General features: G+C 49.1%; 1 protein-coding gene across 2 annotated transcripts in view; it reads right to left on the minus strand.

Moving 5' to 3' along the window:
* Nucleotides 1-21,674, minus strand: part of TLL2 (tolloid like 2) — a 172,136-nt gene that overhangs the window by 110,361 nt on the left and 40,101 nt on the right. For both annotated transcript variants that reach the window (XM_075533979.1, XM_075533978.1), the window contains exon 2: nucleotides 20,517-20,627. In XM_075533979.1, coding sequence (XP_075390094.1) covers nucleotides 20,517-20,627 — 111 coding nt within the window. The remainder of the gene's footprint in view (nucleotides 1-20,516; nucleotides 20,628-21,674) is intronic.

The following is a 21,674-nucleotide window of genomic DNA, read 5'->3' on the forward strand; positions in this document are numbered from 1 at the left end:
CGCACCGAAAAGAGGACCAGCAGCAGGGAGCCTGGCAATGTGCTGCCATGAGATTCTTGAATCCCCCAGAGGAGTCGGAAAAATGAAGTTCATTTTCACCGGAAGCCTTGACTGAGAGCGGACCTCAAGACCTTGGCTGATCACCTGCTTTATTTGGTCTCCTTGATCCTGTGACTGGAAAGTGCGACCCACTGTTGTACTTGAAGAAATGGGGGGTCCAGGGCACCGTGTTTGTCAAGTGCAGCCCTTAAGTCGTAGTTGTCTGCCTTCTGCCGGCACACTTCTAACGTGTCACCCTTCCCGTCTACAAGCAGCTAACGCTGAGCAGCTCATCGCCCTCAATAAAATAACTTATTTTAACCAAAAGAATAAATAACAAGATTAACAAAGGAAACCAGATTTTTTTTTAAAAAAACCTCAATCAAAAAGAAAGCAGAACATACTGGAAACCAGTCCACATTTAGATAGATCATAAGGGGATCAATGACAAGGTGCTAAATTTTACCCTCCCGCTGCACCTGGAACAATCTACTTTCCAGGGCGGTCTGCCTGTTAGCAAGGGCAATCACATCCCTGGTCCAGCGTGAGAGGGGAGTCCCAGGAGCTTAATCCATGTGTCTTTCCCTGTCCCCCTTTTAAAAAACCGAAACAGCTTTACCATGGGTCTACAGGGAGATGACTACATGGGGACCTCACTACATCTGCCAGAATAGCTTTCCAGCACTCTCCTTCAGCCATCTCTTCTTCTGGATTAGCTGATTGCCCAAGAGGGTTAAGTGCCGCTCCTGGAGGAGAAAATGCCCAATTGGGCGGCGGTGCTTCTCTGGAAGAACCACTAGTATTTCCTGGCGACCTTGCTTGTGCCAAGGACTGTGGCTGCTCCTTTATATGTATTTTATCATCGAGTTCTCAACATGGTCCTATGAGGTGGAGGCTGTTGGAGAAAGCAGAGAAGAATCTAAACGGCATGCCTAAAGTCAGACAGCCAGGAAGAGGCAAATCCCAGGTGCAATCCCAGACCAGACTGATGAGGAAATCTCCGGGAAATCCCAGCCCCTGACTCTCCGGGTAGCTAGCAGCCAAAAGGTCACTTCACAAGGAGGTCTCTTGGTTCTTCAGCTTGGGCTGCGGCTGAAGGGGCAGGACCTCTTTTCATTGGTGGAGAGCGGAGGGTCTGACCACCAGTAGGGCAGCACAAGCCACAATGCTGGCAACAGAATTCCCAGTGAGAGCTCTCAGGCTCAAGCCAGGATTCAAACTGATGTCCCCAAAGACTGCGCAAGCTCCTCCTCAGGAGCAAACAGTGGCCCCCTCCAGACATGGCGTGCCTCCTTCGCTTCTGCCAGAGTTCAGAACCATCGGATGCCCTCCGCCATCCAAGATGCCAACCTCCTGACTTGCTCCACACTCACCTCAATGCGCACCGCTCACAGGGTGCTGGGTTCCCTGAGAGATGGACCAGACACTGCCCCCCAGCAGGAGTCATGAAGCACACAGAAGAGGGAGAGCAACCACCACCCCACCCCGACATCACCACTCCCAACCCAGGAGTCCCGGAGAGCTCTCTGGAGGTGGCATTGAAGGACAAGAGGGGTCTCGGCAACAGGAGCCGGGAGGCAGGCAGGCAGGACAGAACCTAAAGGGGAAAAGGGTCACTCAGTTGGTAGCACAGCATGATTATTTTTTTTATATCTGCGATCATTTGCAAAATCCTTAATCTCGCTGAGCCCCCGAGTCCTCAGCCCTAGACACAGGCACGTTTTCTGAGTATGAGCAGCACCAAGTGCGGCGCCTGGCGCATCGTCGGGACTCAACCTTGAGGTCATCGGAGGAGGCCTCAGCTGCTAGTTTCTTGGTGGCCAGATGGTGGTCTAAGCTTCGACCAGGGCCACAGCTATTCCAGTTCTTCCTCTAGACTGGCGCATTCCCTGGATGGGCCTGAGTTGACTTGAGAGATGCGGCTGTGGGAGGGCCGACCACCTCTTCCAATCTCCCCCAACCCCACCCCAGTGACTCCGCACTGTCACGTGGCCAAAGCTTCCACAGAGTCTGAGAGTACATCCCTGTTTTATTAGAAGGACGAGAGGGAGGAGGTGAAGACAGAAAAGCAAGTGCTCTCTCCGCCGCTGAGGGGCTGGTTCCCTCCAGTTCCACGGACCTGCAGAGGGAAGTGCTGGGCCTCAGAGGCCCTCGGGAGAGGCTTTGTTTTGTTTTAATTCAGCATTTCATTGGGAGCTCCTACAGATGTAACATTCCATAGTTCAACCACATCCAGCAGTAATGTACGATTGCTACCTCAGTCCATTTCAATCCATTTCTTTTCTTCCTGAACTCCTGATGTCTGCTTCCCTTTGTCCCCTCCCTCCCCCAACCCTATTCCCCAGGAATCCATATATATTCTAGTTCATTGACTTTATTATTTTAAGATCATTTTATTGGGGCCTCTTATCGTTCTTATAACAATTCATGCATCAATTGTATCAAGCATATTTTCTAAACATTTAATTTCTATTTGAGCCCTTGGTGTCAGTTCCTCTCTTTTCCCTCCCTCCCTCGTGAATCCTTGATAAATTATTATTATTTTCATTTGTTTGTTCCCCTGATTGGTGGAGGGGGGTTGTATATTGTGTTATTGTGATCGGTTCCCCCTTCTTCCCCTCTTCCCTCCACCTTCCCCTACCCACCTGGTATGGATACTCCCGTTTCTGCTCCTGAGGGGTTATCTGACCGGGGTTCCATGGCATGAGCTCTAATCTGTACCAGTGAACATGCTCCGGTCCATGTCATGAGCTCTAATCTGTACCAGTGAACATGCTCCGGTCCATGTCATGAGCTCTAATCTGTACCAGTGAACATGCTCCGGTCCATGGCATGAGCTCTAATCTGCACCAGTGAACATGCTCCGGTCCATGGCATGAGCTCTAATCTGTACCAGTGAACATGCTCCAGTCCATGTCATGAGCTCTAATCTGCACCAGTGAACATGCTCCGGTCCAGCCAGAATGGAAAGGACTGGGGTCATGACAATGGGGGTTGAGGAAGCCTCAAAGAAACAGAGGAAGAGTGTGTGTTTCATCAGTGCTAGTGTTCCCAGGTTGACTCATGCCTTCCTTGTGACTGCTCTGTGAAGGGATGTTCCTATTGTATTTTTCCCCCTATTAATAGTTTGGTTGGGTTTTGTTGGGGTTTTTTTTGCCATCTTACACAATCCAATGTCTCCATTCACATACAATTCTGTTGTTCAATCCCATCAAGTGGGTTATACAGTCACCAATGCTATCTTCTCCCTATTCCCCATTCCTCCGCCCCCTCTCTTCCTGTACCGTCAGGGAACCATTACTCCTGTTGCTGTTTCTGAAGGGTTATCTATCTTGGGTTTCATGTACCGAATGATCTTAAGTGTACATACACAAATCTAATGAGGTACAATGGATAAAAACCATAATAGTAAGGGGAGGACTAGATGATAGTTATGTGGTTCATCAGTGTTATACCACACCCTGGCTTTATCACCCCTGCTGGGTGGCCTTTCTGAGAGGGACTGTCCAATTATTTTACAGGTATGTTTTGGATCTCCACTACATCCACACCCCTTCACATTGATCTGGTTGCTTGTTTTTTAACTTCTGAAACCTCTTCCAGTCAACAGCTCCTGATCACACAGGCTGGTGTGCTTCTTACATGTGGGCTTTGTTGCTTTCCTGCTAGATGGCTGCTTGTTTAACTTTAAGCCTTTAAGACACCAGATGCTATACCTTTTAATAGCTGGGCACCATTAGCTTTCTTCACCACATTTCGTTATATACCCAGTGCCTTCAGTGATCGTGTCAGGGAGATGAGTATCACACATTGCCAAATTATTAGAACAAACTGTTCTTGTACTGAAGTAGGATTTAATTATGGGCCAAAGTCCATCTGCTTCCTTGTTGCATTTGCTCATATAGACATATATAAACAAGTATGCATCTATTTATATATTTGCATATATATACATATTTTTCTTTCCTCTTTCTTTTTTTCCTCCTGCCCCACTATCATGTTTACCCATCATTCCCCTCTCATTAATTCTTCTCCAATCAATTCGATTGACCAAATTCCTGAGAAAAGCTATACCCTCCAGGCCATCAATTTTATAACACTTGCTGTTCCCCTGTACCCATCGTTGTTGGCTCCCCGCTCACCAGGAGATTCCTTGAAGCTTCCACCTTGTACAGATTTCCAAGAGAGTCTAAGGAAAGGAGAGTGATTTCTGAAGGAGGGAGGAGGTGGGTACAGCAGCTGCGGAGCACCAGAAAGGCATAAGACCCAGAGTGCTTATGGGTGACAGCAGCCAGGCACCCAGGCTGGAGACTGGTGGCCAGTGGAAACCACGCCTCAAGCAGAAGGGAGGAGGGTCTGAAGTGGGCAGACTGTGAGGCCTCTGAGGAGGGTGGTGAGGAGAGCTCCGGGTGATGGACCCCGCTGGATGGGAGGGAACCTGGGGGGAAGCCGTGGTCCTCCCTCCGAGACTCGACGTCAGCGCCACTTGCTCATTCCTATCCTTGAAATACGACAGTAGCAGAGACGGTCCACAGAAGGAGTAGTTGCCACCAGAGGCCTGGGTTTACTTTAATTAGAACTGTGTACAACTGGAGCTGTATGCTCCACCGAGCTGGTTCCCACCCACAGTCCCCTGTGCACCACAGAAAGAAACACTGCCCAGTCCGCACAAGATCCCCATGGCTGCATCCATCGTCGCAGCCATGCCGTCAGTCCACCTGCTTGAGGGCCTTCCTCTCTTGCACTGCCCCTCCTCCTGACCCAGCATGATGTCCTCCCCCAGAGACTTGTCTCTCCTGACAACATGACCAAAGTATGTAAGACACAGTCTCGCCATCCTTGTCCCTAGCAGCACTCTGGCCATACTTCAGCCAGGGCCCACCAGCTTGTCCTTTTAGTGGTCCCTGGTGCTTTCGAGATTCCTCTCCAGCACCACAACGCAAATGCATCAATTCTTCTTCAGTCATCTTCATTCAGTGACCAATTTCCACATGCATAGGAGGCAATGGAAAATACCACAGTGGGGGTCAGTCACACCCTGGTCCTCAAAGTAACAGCCTTGCTTTTCCATACTCAAAAGAGGTCTTGTGCAGATTTGCCTAATCCAATGCCCTTTAGATGTCCAGAGAGCTGCTTCCATGAGCACGGACTGTGGCTCCAAGCAAGGCAAAATCCTTGACAACTTCACTCTATTCCCCATTTATCACGATGTTACCCATTCATCGGTCCAGTTTTGAGGATTTGGGTCTTTTATCACATTGACTTGCAATTCGGACTGAAGACTGCAGCCCTTGGATCTTCATCAGCAAGTGCTTCAAGTCCTCCTCACTTTCAACAAGCAAGGTTGTATGATCTGCATATAGCAGGTTGTTAATGAGCCTTCCTCCAATCCTGATGCCACATTCTTCTTCAAAATTCAGCTTCTCTGATGACTTGCGCAGTATCCAGATTGAACAAGCATAGAGAGAGGCTACAACCCTGATTTGCACCTTTCTTGATCTTAAACTATGCAATCTTCCCTTGTTCTGTTCCCACAAATGCTTCCTGATCCATGTACGAGTTCTGCATGGGCACAATGAGGTGTTCTGGAAATGCTGTTCTGCTCAGGACTATGCATAGTTTTTATGGTCCACATCGTCGAATGGCTTTGCATAGTCAATAAAACATACATAACCATCTTTCTAGTATTCTCTGCTTTGAGTCAAGATCCCTCTGACATCAGCGGTATCTCTCTTCTGAATCCATCCTGAACCTCGGGCAGTTCCCTGTCAATTACTGCCGCAATCATTGTTGCAACATGGCTGTTGGAACACTGAGATGTTTCAACAAGTGGATGAAACCCTGGAAGCACTCACTCATCCATGCCGAGAAGGTTGGAAAACAGCAAACTTGGCCAGCGGACTGAAGAGAACCAAAAGTGTGTCCCTTCCAAGGGAAGATGACCCAACAGAATGTCCAAACTGTAGAACAGTATCATGGATATTACATACAAATAAAATTTTGCTTAAGATCATCCAGCGGTTGCATCGATGCATAACTGTTTCAGAAGAATTACACAGGTTTACTGTAATTTCTAAACTCTGTAATAAAAATGAAGAGGCCATTCATGTTAGAGTATAACTGAGCTCCGTAGGAGAGTCAATGGCTGGTTTTTTGGACGTAGATCACCAAGGTCTTTCTTCCAAGACACCTTTGGGTAAACTTCAGACTCCACCGTTCCAGCTAGCAGCCAAGCTTTTAACCCAGAGACTCCATAGAAACATACACAACATGATAAAGCCACCTTCAGCACGCCGTCGGGAAAGGACATGAAATAGACAGTGTTGATCTTGTTAATAGACATTGGGGGAGAAAGTGGGATCAACCAGTACTTCCCACCCTACCCGAAATACAACAGAATGACTTGAACGAGTTAAAAAACTACACAAAGCAACCACGGAAAACACTACCCCAAACCAGAAACAATGTCTCCAAGCTGTGATGAGACATTTCCACGCTTCTAAGAAAAAGGGAATCTGCCTTGACATAACTAACCTCGACTACTTCAAAATACTTGTATATCAGAAATATTAGCAACCTCGTCACCAATACCAAATGGAAAAAACCAACCACCCATATGAGCGAAAAGATCTTCTCTGAAGAGCGTCTGAAAGGAGCTCGTGTCAGAAGTACATCCGGGGATGCTGGCATTCTCAATAACGTGCCATGGTCCTTTTGTATCATAGAAGTCCCATGATTGGTCCATCTCACTGACTCATCGGGGCAGGAGCAACCTCTTCTGATGCCAACACAACATGCGGGACCCAAACCCTCCCCTGCAAACCCAAGAATGCCCGTGTTTGCTCTTTTGGTTAGGTTCTCCCGGTGCCAATCGGAGCCCCTGGCTCTGGGTCTCACAGCAGGAACCACAGACTGACGACTCCATGAAAGGAAGAGACGAGCCTGCAGAAGGAGAGTCTGATTCCAAGATACGGGCAAGAACCAAAGCTGCAGGACCCTCCTTTCTTGATGGAGAAAAGTGGCTTCCACCAGTCTCAGGAGACCTGAATATGGAGTCTAAGTGGGGTGCCCTTGACCTGTTGAGCCAACATGCAAACTCAATTACCTGTTGTGGTGGAGGTTCATGCAAGTAAGACATCCGAGTCAAATAGGTAGAGAGAAAGGTGGATAGGGAGTGGTGGAGACTGTGGCCAATAAGAGAGCACCTCTCCATCCAGAGCTTAGCCTGTCCTTACACAACTCTGCCGATTGTTGCCAGGCGGGCCTGCTGGATTGGCATGGCCAGATCTTTCAACTTTGCAAGAGAAGCCAGAATTCTGGATTTTTTTTTCTATGAGAAATCAAATTTCTTAAATGCTGGCAGTGTGTTAAAAAAATTAAATCACTACAAAACAAACAGAACACATCTGCAGACCAGATTTGGCAGGTGGACTGCCTGCTTCCGACCTCTGGGCTGGAGGGGAAGTAAAAAAAGATGCCTGTCTTCGGGGGGGGGGGGGGGTGTCAAGGTCAGAGGAGAAGGGGGCTCCTTAGGTAGTGGCAGCCAAGGCCCAGGGATGAAGGAAGATAATAGAGAACCTGGGAGGCAGAGAGTAAGGAGCAGACAGAGCCAGGGTTGGGCGGGATAAAGACCAGAGGCTCAGGACCAACACGGAGCTGGGGATGGTTACTCAGTATCTGTGGCCTAGTGAGGGCCACTCAAGGGGACCAAGGAGGAAGAAGAGGATCAGAACACAGAGTGAATTTCCACCACCATCATCACCTTCTCTCTCAGGATCTTCTTGGAAACCACAGAAATCATGACCTGCAGACTTCAGGATAAACAGCCCCAGAAGAAAGGGGCTTTGCATGGGTCATCCTGCAGATCAGTCACAGCTTCACACCGCAGGGAGCCTCTTCCCAAGGTCACACCCGCTAGGCCACCTGCTGGCCCTCAAGCTATGTCTTCACCTTTCACAGTCCAACCCACACGTTCCCACTGAGCACTCAGTCTCTCCATCTCTCACGTGGCTCCGCTGAGAAGCAGTCTGTTTGGGTTTGGCTGTTCACTCTTCTCATTACAATCCCTCGCTCTTGGTTGTTGTCTAAAACGAGGCAAAGGAAGCGTGTAGCACTTCCCAGCACCTTAAAGAGACTCTTGGAAGGTCCTGGGTTAGATGGAACTGGCAAAGACAGGAGGGTTAGGCTAGCCTGCCACAGATAAATCAGTCGTCATGTATCCAGCCCCTCCTATATTCAGGGAGCTGCCAATGAAAACCGACCACTAGGAGTCCCACCCTACATTCCTACAGATAAGGAAACTGCGGGTCCCAGAATGGAGTGACACTGAATGTCTACCACACACGTGGGTAATGCTGAGGAGCGGGGGCACTGGCTTTGTCCACGAGCAGCTGGGTCACTATCATGCCAACAAGAAGACGTGTCGGTCGTAAATGCATTGATACTGAAGATTGGATTCTGATGGTCACAAAATGCACCCATTCAGAAAGAGGCCACGAAATGGAAAAAGGAGGGCTCATCCTTTATGAAAACCCAGAACATGGATTTGTTACATACACAGACTAGTCCAAATGAAAAATCTAGAAAGACCCTGTCCCTTATCAAAAAGGATCGACCACAGAGTTCTCTTTAGTCAGAACAGGGATGGTTTTTTTGTTTGTTTTTTTAACCTAAGCCACTGGTTCTGGATCATTTGATTGGAGAGCTACATAAATCAAAAGCCTCTAAGTATGAGTTTATTTCCTTCCACTCTACGTGTGGCAGTGACATATCTCCTGTCAACTTGGGAAAGGATGGAGTCTAGCCTGTCAATCAGGTCGCAGCTTGATGATCTCATTTGGAGGCGCTAAGGAAATTAATAGCTCACTGGAGGCCAGATACACTCTCTGCTTCATCTTCCTGCTGACAAGACACACGGAGCCAAGCTGATAGAGCCAGAGCCCGGGAGCTGGAGGAGCCACGGGAACTAGTGCCGGTGCAGAGATGCATTTGGCATTATTGCATGGCTGCCTGAGTCTGAAGAGGAATTTATAGACTGGCATCGGACTTATGGGCTTATATCGGACTTATGGACTTGATCTGGACTGGGATGTTTTGTTTGTTTGTTTTAATTTTATTTATTTATTCTTAAATCATTTTATTGGGGGCTCATACAACTCTTATCACAATTCATACATACATCAATTGTATAAAACACATTTATGCATTCATTACCTTCATCATTCTCAAAACATTTGCTCTCCACATAAGCCCCTAGCATCAGCTCCTCATTTTCCCCCTCCCTCCTGTTCCCCACTCCCTCATGAACCCTTGATAATTTATCAATTATTATTTTGTCTTACACTGTCCGACATCTCCCTTCACCCACCTTTCTGTTGTCTGTCCCCCAGGGAGGAGGTTATATGCAAATCCCTGTAATCAGTTCTCCCTTTCGACCCCACCTTCCTGCCACCCTCCCGGTATCACCACTGTCACCACTGGTCCTAAAGGGAACATCTCCCCTGGATTCTTGGTGTTTCCAGTTTCTATCTGTACCAGTGTACATCCTTTGATCTATCCAGATTTGTTAGGTATAATTGGGATCATGATAGTGGGGGTGGCATTTAGGAACTAGAGGAAAGTTGTACGTTTCATCGTTGCTATACTGCTCCCTGACTGACTAGTCTCCTCCCTGTGACCCTTCTGTAAGGGGGTGTCCAGTTGCCTACAGATGGGCTTTAGGTCCCCACTCTGTACTCCCCCTCATTCACAATGATATGATTTTTTTGTTTTTTGATGCTTGATACCTCATCCCTTCGACACCTGGGATGTTTTCTTAATATACAATTACTCTTTATATAAAGCTTTCTCTTATACACATATGAATGTCTATGGATTTGTTTCTCTGGTCAACCGGACTAACACACTACCTTCTGGATCAATTACTACTTAAACACGAGCAGGAAGCACAACATTCCGTTCAATAAACACCAATACTAACATGTACCTAGTGAAAGGGGTGGAAGGAGGCAGGGGCAGAATCAGATTAAGAAGAACCAAAGGAGGAAGTAAACAGAGATACGGGGCCCAGTCTTTCTGTATGACCAAACTGACAGGCAGAGAAACGGGGCCCGGTCTTTCTGTGTGACCAAACTGACAGGCAGCAATCAGATCCTCATCCAAGATGAGCAATCCCCAAGCCTCCTGAGGCTGTGTTCCCAAATGCCTTTTATTAAGGTGGCTGGTGGACATGCAGTTCACGTATTTTTCCATGAAGATGGCACTCTACAGGGAAGAAGAGAGGTGAGATGATCACACTCAGCACCAGACGCGGGGTTAAACTGGCGATACCACCTTCACTTCTGGGCACTCTGTCCCCCACGCTGTCCCCTCTGCAAGCCAGGGGCTGCTCGGCCAATTGCTTTTCCTTCTAATGGGATCCGAGTCACAGACAGGGGCCTCCCACCTGCTTCCACCTCCGACCTCTCCCGAGGTGTCTGCCCTCTGCTGGCTTACTTGTTGCTTCCTGTCTCTGGCAGCTGATCCACTCCTATGACTTCCGAGACATCGCTGCATATGTCTGCATAGCTATACATCTGATAGGTAGGAAGGAGTTCAACGGGAGACGCCTGAGTTGGGGGGGCCATGATACCCACTGAGGCATGGCGGCCAGGCATGGTGGAAGAAGAGGAGGCAAAACTAAAGAGAAGAAATACTTCATGGCCGCTGGAGAGAGAAGTCAGCTTTGTCTCTTCCTCTCCAATGTCTAATGCAGTTCCCAAGGTTGGGGGGCGGGGGAGAGCTCCACTCTACAGGTGGGCATTCATGGCAGAAGGCATTCTTGAACCACATTCTTTCCCTGGAGCGACCTACCGTAACCTGCAGCTCAAAGCACTTGGCTAGAATGCCAGGTACTGAACAGTACTGAGTTCGTCAGTCCTGGTTTCTCAAGCGAATCTCCCAATTATGAGGCAGCTGACAAGATTTGTGGCCCAAGAGGGACACCAGGATACTGGCTTCCTGGATAGCTATTCGAGAAGAGTCGCTGTCCTTGTCCCATCTGCTCCCCACCGTGGGTCCGGGTGGACTCTCATCCCAGTTTCTCCAAATGGTGGCAAATGTGATGGTCATTAAAACCAACCGAAAGGTGAATTTGCTTTCCCGACACTTCAAATTCTCAGTGAGTTCTGGCTTCCATCCAAGGCATAAATCAGCCCTAGAACCAGGCCCAGGGGAGGAGATGATAGGATCCTTATGTTGCGTTCTTTTTTTTTACCCCCTTCCTCAAAGCAGATGTGCACTTTTTCAGATGGCTCTTTATCCTCCCAACCATGTTACTAAGTTAGAAGCTTTATGGGCAGAATGATTGTTACGCTGTGCCTGGCTCTGGCTCCTCTGTCCTCCTATTAGCCCAGCCAGCACACCCTGACTGCCATCGACCTGTGTAACTCAGGCTTGGCTTGGAGTCAGCCCTGACCTCAGTCAGAAGGATTGAAGCAGATCGGGCTCGAACACTCGAGGGTCCTTGCCTCTGGTCTAGAGCTAACGTGGTTGCGTGGTTCGACTTCTACTTTATTTCCGAATCGAGTCCTTGCCTTAGTCTTTGAGGTCAACGCTCTGCTTCAGCGTTTTCAAGAACCACGGATCCTTTGTTTTATCGAAATGTCCACCATGGAAATGAAAGTCCTCTCTCATGCCGTTCACCTGGATCTCTGCTAGCCTGCACCCCACATCCGCATGGCCCTATCTGGTCCCTCCTCGTGCCCTTTTCCCCGGGCTGGTAGCCCACACCCTTTCTGGAATAAAAGTTGTTGTCTGGAACCCCAGCCCCGGGTGTGGGCTTCTGCCTGCCAGCCCACACCTCCTCTGGGAAGTGGATGCCTGGTCTCACTAGTGCTGGTCGGGATCCAAATCCCAGGACCTGATTAGAGAACACAGGTGCAGACCAAAGGGACCTTTCTATCCCTGGTCCTGCACCTCTCGGCCCGCCCCATGCCTTTGCTACTCCCAGAGCATTCTGGATCTTGTGTCCAGAAATAGCAAACATCTCCATCATGAAAGGGAAGGTGGATCCCGCAGTATTGTTGGTGCTGAGAACAAGAGGTCCCCGTGAGCGTTTGTCGTATGAAGGACGGGAGGCGTGGAGACAGGATAGAAGGGGAAGGTGACTGAGGCGGAGGTTGGTGTCAGAGAGGCAGCAGAGCTACGAGCACAGTCACAAAGGAAGAGTTTGGGACACGACAGAGGAGAAGTAAGTCCAGGAAAACGAGTGACCACTTTCTACACTGGGAACCAAGGAGCAGTCTGCTCTCGAAAGGAGAGGGGGTGAACTGAGTGGTCCGCTGGAGGACCCATAGGTCTTCGGAGAGGAAGAGGCAAAAAGGAGACCCGAGAAGTGTGAACAGGAACCTGGCACACACAGTCTCTCTGGCTTGTTGAAGACAAAACTCACGTTTCCTACCTGTGAATCTGTACGAAGGGTCCAGAAGAGACCCACCATTGACCATGGGGTCACAGATGTCCTTTGAGGATGGTTCCTGGACATTGTCTGGGCCTGCTCAGCCCCAGAGCATTTTCCTCACCGCCATCCCTAATCCAAGAAAGAGTCTGAGAGGAACTGCAATGAAGCCAACAGAGCTACTTCCACCTGGCCTCTTGGGGAAGCTGGTGAGCACATGAGGCTGCTACACTGTCCCTAAGCTCAGGCCCATCCACGGTTCAAAAGAGGTGGTCTAGCACCATGTATGTGACCAGGCTGATGCTAAAACTAAAGAGGGAAGGCCGAGAGCACACAAAGGCGGATGGCTGCTTATAGTCTGGTTGGCACTGACCGACAACCTGAGAATAACAGGGGGTGGGGGGTTGAGGTGTAGGCCCTGTACCCCTTCTTAGTCACCCTTGCTGGTACCATCGCCTCTCAGGGGCAGGTGCGAAGAGACCAACTCTTCAGCAATTTAAGGCAACAAGGCTAGTGGTGACATGAGCAATGGTTTCTAGAGGTTAAAGGCAGAGCCTGTGACATCAGACAAATGCAAGCCCTCATCGTGGCTCCAGCCCCAAACCACTTGAGTGACCCAAGACAGGTTACTGGCCTCTCTCAACTTTTTAGTTTGTAATTTATAAAATGGTGCCTACTGAGGGGAGCCTTTGTGTTAAGATTAAGTAAAACCATATGCCCAGCATTCTAGACATAATTAACATACATCAAATGGTAGTTGGTGTTTTTTGTTGCGTTGCTCTTATGAAAGGAGAATCAGCATCCAATCAATTTTCCAGATCTTTCTCGGGCCAACTTGGTGACTCATGAGACCGACTCAGGAGGAACAGGGAAATCTGTGTGTGGGGGATTGAAACAGAGATTTCTCACGTGCTGATCGGGGTCTAAAGCCAGGGTGTGGTGAGAGAACACTGGGGGAGACCGAGATCCCGAGACCCCAAAGAGCAGCCAGTAGAACACCTCAATGAAGAATAATTCCAAGAGTCCTGGGTATTTAAGAAGTGTGGGCTCCGTGACAGAGAGGTGGACCAGAGGCAGACAGAAAAGCTGGCAAAGAGAAAGCTATTATTTATTGATAGCTTTATTAATATTGATAACTTTATTAATATTGATATTATTTATTGATATTAAACCTTGGGACAAATGCTTCCCCCACCACAGTTATTCACTCCCCCAGCAGGACAGATTTTATTACCCCATTGTACCAATGAGGAACAAATTGCCTTACGTCCTTTCACTAACAGAGTGCAGCTGCCACACTCACGTGCTTCATTGTGAAGTTTTGCAAGGCCCAGGTGTCCACACGAGGCGAACACTTTCAACAGACGGAAAGGGGGGGGGCAGGGGGGGGGAAGGACTTGGGGTCCAAATTCATAGCAGGCTCCACAGAGCAGGGACCTCTCTTGGAACTGCAAGCAAAATTTTGCATGTGAACATTTTTCTCAAAGACGGGCTGGTGACGTCCAGCAGCTTCTCTAAGAGACCGGTCAGCCCCCAAACATCAAGGACGACACCCAGGTCTTTCCCTCCCTCAACTCTTGAAGCAACAGTGGGAAGGGGGAGCTGAGTGAGAAATGGCCCCTTTCAGCCTCGGCCTTCTCCAGCTCTCGCAAAGGCAGAGGCCCCGGCCGTGAGGCCACCGGAGTCTCCAGAGGCGGAGCTGGCATGACACGATGTGAAGAAGGTAGACCTGGGTCCCAGGAGCTGCTCAGGCAAGAGTTCAAGCACTCATCTGACCCACGCTCAGAACACGGTCCCTTTGACAGGCTGACGTGGGAAGTCACCCACAGCCCGTTTCTCCCCTGGATACTCGTTGATAACCAGAAATCTCACTCCCAACAAGAAAAATGAATGAAATTAGGAGGCTGCCTTTATAAAGCTTAGGGAATATCTCTACGAGACTTAAGGCTGAAAACACATAACCCGTCAAGGAGGCTGAAAACAACGTCTCCCACAAGTTCTGCCCAGATCCTCAAAGTGAAAATGCTTTGAGAGGACAGACCTGTTGGGTCTCTCCTTTTAAATTTTTGCTATAAAAATGTCTAACACAGGTGCCCGTTAAACATGATTCACAGGTACAGGAGCCTGATGATGTAATGCAGCTGCTCACAGCGCCACTGGCCCCGCCCCCAGGTGATGCTCAAGCCTGGGCAGACACAGCCCAGAAACCCAGAATCAGAGTCCCCTGATCTGAGACTCACACACCTTTGGGGAGCCTTGGTGACGTAGTGGTTACTCGTTGAATAGCTAACTGTGAAGTCAGCAGTTCAAAACCACCAGATACTCCTCAGGAAAAAGATGAGGCTTCTTACTCCCTTACAGAGTCACAGCCTTGAAAACCCCTACGTCAGCATCCACTCAGTGGCAGTGAGTGAGTACCTTTGGCAATTACCTGGGGCTGGTTGAGCCTTTTTATGGCGATAGTTAGGTCCGGGGTGCCCAATGGCTTTTGTTTTAGGGGTATCTTTGCCAGCCTGCCACACCAGAGTACAAATCCAAAGCTCAAACAGACATGAAAGATGGAAAGGTGATTTCATCAGTCATTCTCTTCATATGAGGACATTGAAACCAGGGTAACATGCCCCTCAAAGCGATGGGTCCAAGAAACCTACTGCCATCAAGTTGATCTCAATATGGTGATACCATCCAGGGGTTTCCGAGGCTGCAAATCTCTGTGGGGATGCAGACAGCTTCATCTCTCTGCTACAGAGCAGTTGGTAGTTTTATTTATTTATCTATTATCATTTTATTGGGGGCTCTTACAGCTCTTATATCATTCCATACATACATGGTGTCAAGCACATTGTACATATGTTGCCATCAAGCTCGCCAAAACATTTTTCTTTCTACTTGAGCCCTTGGTATTAGCTCATTTTCCCTCCCTCCCCCACTCTCACACCCTCATGAACCTTTGATAAATGATAAGTTATTATTATTTTCATCTCTCACACCATCTGCTGTCTCCCTTCGCCCATGTTTCTGTTGTTTGTCAGCCTGGGTGGTGGGGGTGGTGTGTTATATGTCAATCATTGCAATCAGTTTCCCCTTCCTTTCCCCTACCTTCATGGTATCGATACTCCCATTATTGTTCCCGAGGGGTTTATCTATCCTGGACTCTGTGTATAGAGCACTTGTCTGTACCAGTATCTGTACATGCTCTGGTCTGTGGCTGGTGATTTTAAACAGCTGGACTTGCAGTTAGCAGCCCTTAGAAGCTGTGGCCAGAGTAGACAAAGGAAGTCTAAGTTCCAAAGGGGCAGCAAGACCACCAGGGGAGCAACAGCAGAAGAGCCAGAGCATGAGACAAGAGCGAGAGACTTTCCAACCACAGAGCAAGTGAAGATGAGTGCTGGCTTGCGGAGTGGGGCGCCTCCAGACACCTCACTCAGGAAGCTGGGCCTGCTGACTCCTGTAAGAGGAGTGGAGTGCCTTCAGGCTGAAGTTTAATGTAGTGGGGCGAATCTGGGCGCTTAATTCAGGAAGCTGGACTTGCTGGTCCAGCCAGCCTGAGAGGAATGCCTTTGGATTGAGGCTTAGAGCAGAGTGGTGTGCCCTGTGGGCATTTATGAGCAGACTCGACAGAACTTTGTAATATGTCCTGATAAACAACTCAGCCCTGAGCACTTCTGATTGGCATTACAACATGTTAACTTCCTTCTTAAGTCCTTTCATCATGAAAAAAATAAAATAAGAGCCAAAGGGTCTGCCAAGGGGAAGAGATTCCATGATCCAGAGGGCAGACGCAGAGAGGGGAAAGCGATTTATCCAAAGCAAGCCTCATCTTTGCCTCACTCTGGCTAATTTGAATCCTGATGCCAAACTGTTGGACTTGGGCAGCCCTCAGCAGATGGCAGGAGCAAGGATTTAGAGCAAGGTTGGCTTCTTAAATAGAGAGGGGCATGGCCCAGTGGCTCAGAACAGAGGAGGAGGGGCACATCAGACTCCCACAGAGCCGATACAGAATTAAAACCGTTTCCCCTTTCAGAGCACTGATTACAAAGATCAAGAAATCAGATCCATTCTCCAGAGAGAGCTAACTGCGGGAAGAGATTTCCTCTCCAGGTCCTCAGGCATGTCCAAAGACGGAAGCGCTCAACCTTGGCTTCCTGGCCTCTTCCCGGAAGAAACAAAAGCCAAGTCCAAAGTATCTGCCGCACAGGCTTCTCCTCCGCATCCCAGGTGGTAAGAGGAGGAGAGGTGGCCGAGGACTCGGACTCGGAGCCAGCCAGGGCCGGTGGGTTCCCCAAAGGCCCCATGGAAGAAGTTCGGAGAATGTGTGAGCCTACGTGTGTGTCTGTGTGCATGTCCGCTAAGTACTTCCGTCACTACACAGCTAATCCGATGAGCTGCTTTTACAAAACTCAGCCATGTTCATTCAAGGGCCCATTCATAGACCAGCCTGGCCCAGGCCTGCTCACAACCCACATTCTGCTCGCTGCAAATAAAATACACCCAGAAGACTTTTTCTCCCTGAAGAATGCGCTCATTCCTCCTTCTCCCCCCGTCCCCCCCCCAAATGCCCAAGCTCTCGGACAGAAGGTATCCGGGCTCAATGTGACTGTCACATCCTCTGTCTAGCAGCTTCGGAGGCAGGGAAGGGATCTCCCCAAGAAACAGGGAGGAACTAGAGCTGTCTCCACCCCAAGCCCCAAATTAGTTCAACAGCACTGTCCAGGTAACCAGGAGCCCTGGTGGTGTGGAGAATTACGGGTCGGCTTGCTAACTGCAAGGTCAGCCGTTTGCATCCACCAGCCGCTCCGAGGGGTTAAGAGGAGGCTTTCTGCTCCTGTAAAAATTTCCAGCCTTGGAAACCCACAAGTGTAGTTCTGCTCTGTCCCGTGGGGTCACTATGAGTCGGAAAAGATCGATGGCACTGGGTTGGGGTCAACCCCGACAGGCAGTCTTCCACAGCTGGCAGTCTGCTCAGGAGAGAGAGATACTGAGTGCCCAGAAGTGAGGGGCCTTTTTTTCCCTCGTCATCCAAAGGGCAGGGACTGAGCCGCGGGAGTGGTTAGAACAGAAGGCTGACCGGAAGGACGTCAGGGTGTGGACAGACCCAGGACTATAGTGTGTGGCTGGAGGTCAGGAGCCGAAAGAGCTCCTGGAGGTGTCGGTTATAGGCAGAGTGTGGCGGGTCTTGCAAGTCAGGCTAAGGAAGGTTTCCCATTAGCAATAGGGAAACAGGGAAGAACTTTCGGAAGGGTGGCGGCAAGGTCAGACCAGGAAGATAATCTGGAGGCAGGATGGAAAGAGGGAGAGTAGAAGCAGGGAGACCAACAGGAATCAAATTACACAAGCCGAGGGTCCCTACGTGAAAAGCAAGTGTCCCCTCTGGGTGTGCAATGCTCGAATGACTTCCTTGTGGGCAGTGCAGTACCCTGAGGGGGCTCTCTGTCAGTCTTTCCCTCTCCCTTCCCCCAGAAAGACTGCTCAGAAAGAGCAGGCTCATGGCCAGTTCAGGCTAGAAGCAGAGTGGTACCAAGTGCCGAGTCCCAAAGGGAACATTACCTGTGCTGTTCTCTGTTCCTTGTATCTGACTAGCAGGCGGGCAGGCTCGTGCCGTGGCAGACACAAAGGCACAGACACTGAGGGGCCTGAGCCTGCTCCTGCCCCTTCACTCTGGGAATTTGAGATCTTGAGCACATCTAGGAAACGAGCCCCCCTCTGTGCTGGTGAGATTATCAATGGTGCGGCCATGATGAAAAACCATCCGGGACTTCTGAGAAGGCTCACCATAACGTTCCCTCCTTTCTCCTCCTAGGCCCGCGGCCTAGAAAATTGGAGGTGGGGACTTCCGACAGATGCATGGACACAGGCCGTTACTGCAACACTGTCCACAAACACCAAGCGTGCATCAGCCAGTGAATGGATAGGCAGCATGTGGTATGTCCACGCAGTGGAATACACGCAGCCTTAAAAAGGAATGACGCTCGGATACCACGCCTTGAAAGCGTTATGCCGAGTGAAATAAGCCAGACACAACGGGATAAATGTTGAAGCCCACAGAGATGTGATCTCTAGACCAGACCAATGCACAGAGACACGCATGTTCTAGCGGTTACCAGGGCCTGGGAGAGGCGGAAAGGGGGAGTGGTTGCCGACCAGATGCTGGGTTTCTGCTTGGTATCGTGACACACTTTGGGACATGGATTGTGGTGATACTTATACAATACAACGACTGGAACTAATGCCACTGGATGGGACACTTCAGGGTTTGAAATAGCCAACATTCCATCCTACGGAGAGCTGGCCACAATAAGCATTTTTATTTTATTTTTTTAACCTTGAGTATATCCCACCTGAATTAATTTCATTTTTTTAAACCATGTTATTTGGGAGCTCTTACAGATATCATAATATCTCATAGTTCAATCGCATCAAGCAGGATTGACCAGTTGCTACCACCATCAGTTTCAAAACATTTTCTTTCGTCTTAAACTCCTTGATATCAGTTCCCCTTTACCTCCTCACTCCCCCACTCTACCCACTCATATTTATTTATTTGACCCCCTCCCCTTCATTCTCAACAATATGTTTTTTTGTTTGTTTGGGGTCTTTTAATGCCTGTTACCTGATCCCCTCAACATGCCATGATTGCACAGGCTGGTGTGCTTCTTCCCTGTGGGCTTATTGCTTCTCTGCTAGAAGCTGCTTGTTTAATCTCAAGCTTGTAAGAACCAGACGCTATATCTTTTGATAGCCGGGCACCATCAGCTTCCTTTACCGCATTCGCAGAGCACATGTTTCAACAGATGAGATGCTCAACTATCTATCCACAAAATTGCTCACAGCATCATTGTTTCTAATCAGGAAAGGAAAAATAAAACAGGAAACAGCCTTCCTGATTAAAACCCAAGCTAAACCCATCACCATCAACTCATCTCCAACTCGCAGCGACTTCGCAGGACAGTGAAGACCGTCCTAAAGGGTTCCCAAGGTTGTAACCTTTCCTGGAGCAAAATGCCACCTGGGACGCTGGAGGATTCAAACCACCAACCTTTCAGTTAGCAGCCAAGTGCTTAACCACTGCACCACCACAGCTGCCCCAGGAAGGATTGCTTAGATGAATTATGATCCGGTTGTATGCTGGACCATGATTGCTATAAAAGACTAAGGCGGGCCGCCATGGAAAGATGCCCGTGAAGCCGTCAGTGAAAAACGGCAGCTGCACCAGAGCAGGTCCCAGAAAAATCTCTTTAAGGTTGGGAAGGTCTACAGGTGCACAGTAAGACAGGAAGAACCCGCACACAGATAGCTGGGGGCTGGGGCTGGGAGAGCAAGGAATCTTCATTTTCCTCCTGATACGTTTTGAGCTCCTGGACATATTTATTTATTTCTAACAGTCAGCCGTGCTATTTTAATCAGCAAAGACCATAAAAAATATTCCCATCCTGAAGATAAAACCACTCGCCTAGATAGAGGCAAAGTACTATTGGCCCCTGGAGAAAAGTGATGGGGGAAATATCACCTTGCCATAAAAACACACTGGAAAGCGTGCACGCACGCGCGCGCGCACACACACACTCGAACACACACAGACACAGAAAGAGCAAGTCCGGGAAGAAAGGGTCACCAGGTATGGGCTTTCCAAAGCCTCATGCCCAAGCACCCAAAATTCACACTACCTATAGCACATTTCCTCCATATTCCACTTTAACTTTAAATCCTTCCAAGCCAGCGCTCCCTCTGAAAATACTAATAATAATGAGGAGGAAGACTTGATATTTATTGAGCATCTATTACATGCTAAGCTCTCTGCTGAGCATTTTATACATATCCCCCCTTTTGATAAACAAGTGGCCATTTAGCTGGGAAGCAGCAAAGCCCACATGGAGGAAGCACACCAACCTGTGTGATCAGGAGGGGTCGGTGGGATCAGGTTTATCTATAACAGTCAAACACTGTGAACTTCCCAAAGGTCTCTGGACAGGGAGTGGAGGAACCCAGGTACCTTCACTCAGACTGCAAACCATCTGGGGCAGGAAATGGGTGTGTTACTCACCTGTGCTGGGTCCCGTTTTCTCCCCTGGCTGCTTGGCCCAGTCTCTGGTCTTGTCGATGTGAAATAACTTCAGGTCATCTTCATCTAAAGCGATGTCTCCCCAAAAAACAGCTGGCGAGAAAGGAAAAAAGGGGGTGTCCATTTACGCTGCAGGTCAAGAATGTGGATTTACTAATGGACCAAAGGTCATTGAGGATTGGGTAGCAACTGCCGGAAAAGGCGGTGTATCGAATCAAATTTCCCACTGACCCAAAGAGAGAAGACTGATAGAGAAAGAGGCTAGACAGATTCTGTGCTTCACCCTACAGAGCCGGAGGCCCAACCTCCCAGAGAATCAAAGTCCTAGGTCCGGTGTCTTTAAAGGTCCCCTCATCTCATCTCATCCTCGTCCTAGGAAGCACTGGGGAAAAACCACCACATAAAGACAATGGTTTCAGAGTCTGCAGGCTATTGCAAACAAACCCAAACAGCTATTATAAATTATAGTACTATTCACAATATTCGCTGCCCTTCCCTGGGGAAAGATCCCACTCATAGATCCCTGGCCCATGGATGTCAAGATCGGCCACATGACTTGCTCTGACTAACTGAAAGTGAGAGGAAGGTTTAATTCATGATGTCCCTGTTGTTCAAGCTATGTTCCAGATTGCTTCCTGTTAAGTCAGTTCTGACTCACGGAGGCCCCACGGGTGTCAGAGTAGAGCTGTGCCAGACTTCTCAATTGCCGGCCTTCTCAAAAGTAGATGGCCGGCCGGTTCTCCCACTGAGCCTCTGAGGAGACGTGGCCCTCCTTGGAGCTTGGACGCCTTCAGTTAGCGGCCAGGCACATCACCTGTTTGCCCCTCCCAGGGCTTCTCTTTATCCTGACAGGTGCTTGAAATCAGTGTCAGAGTAATAAGCGACTACAAGAATCCCCGGGCTTTGGTTCAAGTCGTGAATGGCAAGGAAAGGGTTATCCCTGGCTGGAAGAGGTGACTTCTGTTATGCGATGCTGATGAACTAGGTAGAGCAGAGGCATATCCATGGAAACCAGCACCTGTGACAAGCGCAGAAGCGACCCCCTGCCCGACCACCTGACACCCATCTTAAATATTTAGCAACACGAGGCACCTGGGGCAACTGACCTAGCAAAAGAAACTCCACCTTAGGAGTTCAGCT

This window comes from Tenrec ecaudatus, chromosome 16 (genome assembly GCF_050624435.1).
Source record: "Tenrec ecaudatus isolate mTenEca1 chromosome 16, mTenEca1.hap1, whole genome shotgun sequence".
Lineage (NCBI taxonomy): Eukaryota > Metazoa > Chordata > Mammalia > Afrosoricida > Tenrecidae > Tenrec > Tenrec ecaudatus.